Raw genomic sequence first — 7,705 nt, 5'->3', positions numbered from 1 at the left:
CATTTTTCAGAATTAATTTTATATATAGTAACAATGTTATGTAATGTAATGTAATAATGTGGCAATGGTTTCTTACGATCTATTTGTGCTTCTGATGCTTTTGGGAAACGCAGCCCTATTTGAACAAGCACTGTGAGCCATGCGTCACTGTCTGTGATTGATTGGTTCTGTCTTTCATCATTTGCGTGTGTTCTGATGAACAGGAGAAATGGTTCTATCCAACACAATTATTCGCTAATATAGTCTTTTTCCACTTAGTTTATTTTATGCACCGAATTTCTTGATAAGTAAATAACTTTTTCAGACCGATGAGCTTTGTAAAAATCGACGCGTTTCAGAAATGCGGGGCATAGAGGAGCAACAATAATGTACAGTATGTGGAAAAAAATTAGTTTTTTTTTACCTTAAACCGCATAAACACATTGCATTACACCAAATACACCAAATAATGTTCTTTTTAGCAACGTCATATGACCCCTTTAAGGATCGATCCACACATCCTTATCGGCAAGACATGAGACTGACTCATGCGAAAAATCGGCCGATTCCAATCACTGGCCGGTCAATCGGTGCATCTCTATTTTATACACTTACTTAAAGCTATCTTCACAATAAGGATGTGTGTGCAAGGGAATTTCTATCCATTTAATTACTTGTTTTGTTGAAATTGCAAGACTTGTGGTAGATATGAAGCATCAAACAAATCAGTAATGCTTTGAACCATATGAATTCATGAATTACATTTATTGTTTTTAATACTGATACTGTGAATGAATTTTTTTTTTCTGTTACTGTGAATTACAAATAAATATTTTTTTCTTATAGTTTTATTAGTTTGCATTATTTTTAATATACATATTTTTTCCTGTTACTGTGAATTAAACATTTTTTTTTCTTGTCGTTTTATAATATTGCATTATTGTTAGTAATATGCTTTAAACATATTTTCCCCCTGACACTTATAAATGCTAAAAATGAAATGTATTATTTTTTTCCGTGTTTGTGACTGTGAAAATATCACATAGGCAAGTCTAGTGACTGACTGAGCCCTGGTGACAATACCATGGTACAGTGGTAGTATCAGGAACTGAGCTGGATAATGGCCATATTGATATAACATGATATTTACATTGTACTTTTTGTTAATGTAAACTGATCCTCAAGCTCCACAAGAATTAGTACTAATTCCACTAATGTGTTACATATTGGGAGGAACGGTTAAAGCAGTGTTGTGGAGAATGATGATAAATTCTGTTGTCTTTCTGTCTCTGCAGCTGGTAATGTCAGTGTATCAAGGCGGATACAACTTCTACTGCCAGAACACCCACAGTGGAGGAGAGGCCGACAACAGGGTAACACAACAAACTCCGTTTTACATTGTGTGAGATTTGGAAAATGTAAGCTTCAGCTTTACTCTTACTAAACACACAATATTCCCTATGGGTGGAATGCGTGAGTGTGCTGTTAAACTGGCTGCTCTACTTCACACATTAGGTGGAAAATTCAGACATAGGTTTTCCTGAATAGTTCTACTGCCTTTGTCTCTGTATTGTTTGCTAGGATTCTAAAAGAGTTCTTTACCTCATGAGCCAATGCATGGAGCTATGAAGGTTTATTTCAAGATTTAAAATTCATCCTCTCTGGGTACCCTGTTATATTAGAAATCATATATCATATTAGAAATGTAAGCATTATACCAAAACTTTGGAAAATGTCTGACATTAGAAAAGAGGAAAGGTTATTTGAATATATGGTGAATGGAAGCAGTGGTGAATTGGGCAGTAACGTTTTTTTAAACGGCTTAGTGAAGAGTTTTTTTTTTTTTTTAATGTATTTATTTTAAACAAGCGACTTTAAACGAGTGACACTTGTAAAAAAAGTACACTTTAACAGACTTTACTGAAATAATATACTTTGAATTTATATATATATATATATTAGTGCTGTCAAACTATTAATCGCTATTAATCACATCCAAAATAAAAGTTTTTGTTGGAACTGCCCCACTTTATAGAAACAGCCTTTGTGCACAGACAAAATGTAGGCTACTTTGCAGGTTCAGGAAACAGTCCTCCATAAAATGAGCTGCACACATCTGAATATTTGGGTTGAAGTGTTCTGGAACAGTGTTGTAAATACAACTTAACCACTGATTTCTAGTCGTGTCCTCTTTTGGAAGACCAAACAAAGTAGTTTCGCTTTCACAACGAAACACACAGCGCCTTCACGACATGGCGGCGGCAACAACAATACTACAGCGAGAATAAAAGTTACGCCTTCTTTCTTTGCGTGAACATTTGGGCGGCGATATGCAAATCTTCCCACATAGTGAGGTAGATATGTGGGGGCATGTTAGAACGAGCCGTTTTAGGTAGGTGTGGTTGACTCTTAACTTTTATAAAGAATATCTCTTTGGATTTGAGACTTTAGTCTTTGCAACTTTACAGATCTACTTTATGCACCAAGAGCTTGTAACACTTCAAAGAGAAAGGAAAAATTGAAATCGCATCATATGACCCCTTTAAGTATCGATACTTTCGACCAAAAACTGTAAATGGAAATCAGAAGTGGACTGAGAATCATTGCAGCCCTAATGATTTCATGACTTTTGTTGATGTTTTGTTGACTGATGTTGCATGTTTGTGATGTCCTCGGTGGAATGACGTCTTGTGTCATTTTTTTTCTCTTTTAATCTCTCCTCAGATGATGAACGTACTTTGGTGGTATTACTTCTCCAAACTCATTGAGTTTATGGACACTTTCTTCTTCATTCTGAGGAAGAACAACCACCAGATCAGCTTCCTGCACGTCTACCATCACGCCACCATGCTCAACATCTGGTGGTTCGTCATGAACTGGGTGCCGTGTGGCCACTGTAAGCTCCTCGCAGAGAAACTGCCCTGGTTTCGCAGTCAAAGCCTTCTGAAAGAGCTTATGATGCATTTTATATGCTGAATTATTCAGATGCATAAAAACAAAGCAAACAGAACAGGGAAAAAATGCTTGTCCAGGTGGTCTTTAAGTAACTGTTTGCATAATGCAGCGTGACATTTAAAGGAGTTTGTTCAGTCGATCTCTGGCATTAACGGATCCATTTACTTCTTAGAATAGATTGTGGTTAGCGATTATTGATTGAGGTGCATAATGCTGACTATTTATGAAAATAGAAATCATAAATCTGTGAGGTTGTACATTTTAAAATACACGAAGTCATGGGGAAGCCAAATGTGATGCTTCAGTGGTTGATTTGATTTAATTGTGATTGATTGACTAATGCTGATATTACTGCTCTTTTCATCAGCCTACTTTGGCGCCACGTTTAATAGCTTCATCCATGTGCTGATGTACTCGTACTACGGCCTCTCTGCTGTCCCAGCCATCAGACCGTATCTGTGGTGGAAAAAGTACATCACTCAAGGGCAGCTGGCAAGTACACGCTTTCACTCCTAACTTCTATAAGGACACTTACACAGTGCTCTGTTGTAATGAAATATGTGTTCACTGCTATTTTCAATTTAAAAAGGTCTAATTGGTAGGGCTGGGTTTTGACACAAATTTCACGATTCGATTCGCATTCACAAGCTTGCAATTCGATTACCGATTAAATTTGATTCAATATGGATTATTTTGGATATATATCATGTACAGTACATGCCAAGTTTTCTCAAGGGAAAAAAAATCTCTTAATGCTGTTAAATATACATGAGAGTCAGTTGGTACTGCATTATTATAATAGCCTATTGAAGATTTAAATAAACTGATTAGAATACAACCACTTAAATTAAGACGTGAAAAAAAAAACTAACACTAGCTTCTCTATTCTTTTTCTATTCTGTTTTCTTTTTATTTATTATATAATAAAAAAAAAAACTTTGCTATGTGTACTACGTTAAGCTAACTGAGACTTGTTATAGCACTTGCGTATCATTGCTCTTTTGTTGATTTTGATTGCTTCTATTGTCCTCATTTGTAAGTCGCTTTGGATAAAAGCGTCTGCTAAATGACTAAATGTAAATGTAATGTAATGTAAATTACACTCAATTAAGTTTTTTTTTTATCATTATAAAGTAACAATTACACAATAATATTTCTACTCCACTTTGTTTTTTTTATATAAACATTTAAATGGTGACTGTCATAAAAACTTGACGGATTTATTCAAACAAATTAAACATTGAAGAACAGTAAAAATTCTATCATAAAACGGATAGTTCTGGTCCTTGATTCTGATTGGTTGAGCCACGTTTGAAGCTGTTGTAAATTACTCTACAAACATACACCTTTGTTTACTTGTTGTGTGTTGCTTGGCAACCACAACTGTTTCTGAAGAACTACATTGTTTGGTGGAAGAATACTGTTTTTATTAATATCATTACACTTTATTTGCTCTGTTTTATTTTGTGAAACCGTACTACGTATATGGAATAACCGTTTTATAAAAGCAATAAGCCCCGTGAAGCCGTGGTTTACTATTTAAAATTTATGACAGCTAAGGGGGTTTTAGGCACTCTGCTTCACGTCGTACCTAACAACGCACCTTAGCTGTTATAAATTCACTGTAAACCACGGCTTCATGGGGCTTATTGCTTTAATGAATACGTTATATGGTGCATATATTTAGGGGGAAAAAAATCTTTTTTCTAGCTGACTAACGAGTTTATGGTCACCGAATATGTTTTTTTCTGAGGTAAATGTGACGTTATGTGACATTGTTTACGAGCTGTTACATTGAGGTCTTTGCGCGGTTAAAATTCAATTAAATTCAAGTTTATTTGTATAGAGCTTTTCACGATAACAATCGTTTCAAAGCAGCTTTACAGAAAATATTACGTTTCTACATTACATTTATAAGTAGGTTATTAGTGGTGACTACGGCAGAAATGTACAGTAAGAATAATGCGGTTAGTTACAAATTACACGTAATCAAACAGACGGTGAACACGATTAACTGTAATGATTAAACGTTGCGATTAAGCAAAATTTGGTAGTATTATATGTTGTTCAGGGTTAGCGTCATCTGAGGTCTTCTGAGGGGTTGGCATCATCTCTTCTCAGGTCATCTCAGATCTTCGTAAGGGTTGGATCCAGACTGAAGCTTGTGTAATTACTAGAAACAGAGAAGCAGATAGAGACTAAATTAGCATAGCTGCTGTTCCAACCAAGCAAAGAAAAACACTGTTAAAACACCGATTGAGCGAATACTGTAGCTACTCTGTAATACTGTTGTCCTCTTTCTTGTAACTTACCTTCAGATGTTTATTTATGTTTATTTCATGCTGAATCTGGTATTAAAGCAGAAGTTATGATCACTTCCCACTGCCGCTTAACCGCACCAAAACGGCATCTATTGTTTGAATACTGAAATACAATGGACAGAATTTGAAATCTGAGACTTTGTTTCATATCAACAGTAGAAGTAGTTTTTACCCAGCCCTACTAATTGGTTTGGATGGCTAAAAAAACAGGATATAAGTTTCAGCTTGTTCACCAGAGTCAAGAGCACGTTTACATGCACACCAGTAAGCTGATAACTCACAAATATCAGCTTATTAAAATAACCAGTTTTCCCGTTTACATGCACATCAGTAACCTGACAATGCAAGTAAGCTGCGTTTACATGACTTCATTAATAAATCAGGTTATTTCCCTGTAGTGACGTCAAAATATAATAATTTGCGTATGTGACTCCGAGTATTCCATATGTTTGTAATTTGTGATGTTAAATAAAGCTTGCAACATGTCAGCGCGAAACTTAGCCTAGTTATAAATGCAGCATTTTGACTGAACCACTTCTACTTCTGCTGCACGAGATAACACATTTTTATCATTGTTAGCTAAATGCAACATGGCAAATCAAAAGATTTTTCACCTATAGGTGCAAAAATTATAGCATTTTTTTAACTTGGATTTCATTAACTAGCTGCGTAACAAGAACATGACCAATTTAAGTTTATAGGACAACTAAACTATCAATTTAAACAAAAAATTTACCGTCAACTACAGACGTTGCATCCATCGATTCTGCCATGTTTCTCATTGACACGCCCCCGACTCGGAAACTCAGGGCTTAAAGAAAATTTCGAGTTTCCCACTCGTAATAACGGCTTTGTGGTGGCCTTCATGTGCGTTCAACTCGTAAATACGATCTATCCGACATGACTTGAACGCACCATTACTCCGATAAAAGAAAATGGGTTACCGCGTTTACATGACCACGTGCGTTTTCGGTTTATTAAGCATAATCGGCTTAAGAACGTGCATGTAAACGCGCTGAAATGTCTTTTACTCAAGGGTAGTTTTCCAATCAGGGGAGCTTTTCTGTTCCTCTAGTATGCTTTCCTAGTATGTTTTTCAAGACAAAATGCTTGGAAAATATACATTCTGATGGTTCCATTTGCCAGCATACAGACGTTTTAACTCAAGTTAAAAGTCAATTGACCACAAGCAAACTTGTTAACTTATTTAACCTAACTGAAGAATCACTCCTATTCAAGAATGATCACTAATGGCTGTTTCCTTCTGCAGGTCCAGTTTGTCCTGACCATGTTCCAGACATCTTGCGCTGTGGTTTGGCCATGTGCTTTCCCAATGGGCTGGCTGTATTTCCAGATCACTTATATGATCACTCTCATCTTACTCTTCTCAAACTTCTACATGAAGGTAAAAAAGCATCAAGAATGTTATTGTACCAAAGTATGGCTTGAAAAATAGCTCAAAATGTTCCCGTTCTTTGCTCCACAGACCTATAAGAGACACGCGGGATCTCGTAAGACCGATTACTCGAACGGATCAATAAACGGTCACACTAATGGGGTAACATCCAATGAGAAGGTGAAATACAGGAAGCCACGCGCAGATTGACGACACTTCATCCGCTTACAGTCCTGTTATTAATATCAGTGCAGTAGAGGAGCTTCATGTATGTCTATCCACTTATCACGCTACAGAGACTCCTGAGATTTTTGCACACTGCAACCTCACGTTATTCATATTGAATCCAAAAACTAAGAAAAGAGAGCCTTGAGTATTTGTTGTTTCTCATATGACATTTTTCTTGAAATACAAAGATGGCTAACATTAAAACTGTACTAACTTGCACTGTTGCACACTAAGCTTGTTTGTAGACATAAAGAAGAATGTATTAGAAGAATTTGACAAGCATACAGGAGAATGTCACACTTAGGAGCTGAATTAAACACAGTAGTAGCTTACACAGTGTTTATTTATAGCACAGGCAGATAATCTTACAGTCAATAGAAGATAATATCTAAAAGTCATAATACCTTGAGAAATACGAAGAAAATGGAAGCTATGTAGTTTTATGGACTAATCGAGCGAGTTTAGTGAATTAATTAATGTTTATTATGCTGGTTAGGTATGTTTTGACGCTGGGATGCTGGTTTAAGCTGGTCCTTTGCTGGTTTATGCTGGTCCTTTGCCAGCACATGACCAGCATAAACCAGCAAAGGACCAGCATAAACCAGCATCCCACCGTCAAAACATACCTAACCAACATATGCTGGTTTTTTTCAACAGGGTTGTTGTAGCGCTGTAGCTGAATCTCATGAAAACATGTCCAGGTTATATTTCACCCCAACTTAAGACCTTTTTCTTTTGTATTTTTCATTGCTCCCATTCGTTTTTCTTTTCTTACGGTCTTACATGAAAACTTTACTGTACTACAACATCATGATGTGTAGATACT

General features: G+C 36.1%; 1 protein-coding gene across 1 annotated transcript in view; it reads left to right on the top strand.

The window, feature by feature from the left end:
• LOC107688786 (elongation of very long chain fatty acids protein 5-like) overlaps positions 1-7,393 on the top strand; it is a 17,692-nt gene extending 10,299 nt beyond the window's left edge. The window contains exons 4-8 of the mRNA XM_016486557.1: positions 1,275-1,352; positions 2,704-2,875; positions 3,302-3,426; positions 6,526-6,660; positions 6,742-7,393. Of these exons, the coding sequence (XP_016342043.1) occupies positions 1,275-1,352; positions 2,704-2,875; positions 3,302-3,426; positions 6,526-6,660; positions 6,742-6,861 (630 nt within the window). The 3' untranslated portion in view covers positions 6,862-7,393. The remainder of the gene's footprint in view (positions 1-1,274; positions 1,353-2,703; positions 2,876-3,301; positions 3,427-6,525; positions 6,661-6,741) is intronic.
• The last annotated feature ends 312 nt before the right edge of the window (positions 7,394-7,705 follow it).

The sequence above is a fragment of the Sinocyclocheilus anshuiensis genome, unplaced genomic scaffold (genome assembly GCF_001515605.1).
Source record: "Sinocyclocheilus anshuiensis isolate Anshui unplaced genomic scaffold, SAMN03320099.WGS_v1.1 scaffold910, whole genome shotgun sequence".
NCBI lineage: Eukaryota > Metazoa > Chordata > Actinopteri > Cypriniformes > Cyprinidae > Sinocyclocheilus > Sinocyclocheilus anshuiensis.
Note: the sequence above shows the minus strand (reverse complement) of the source record. Positions and strands in the feature narration are given on the sequence as shown.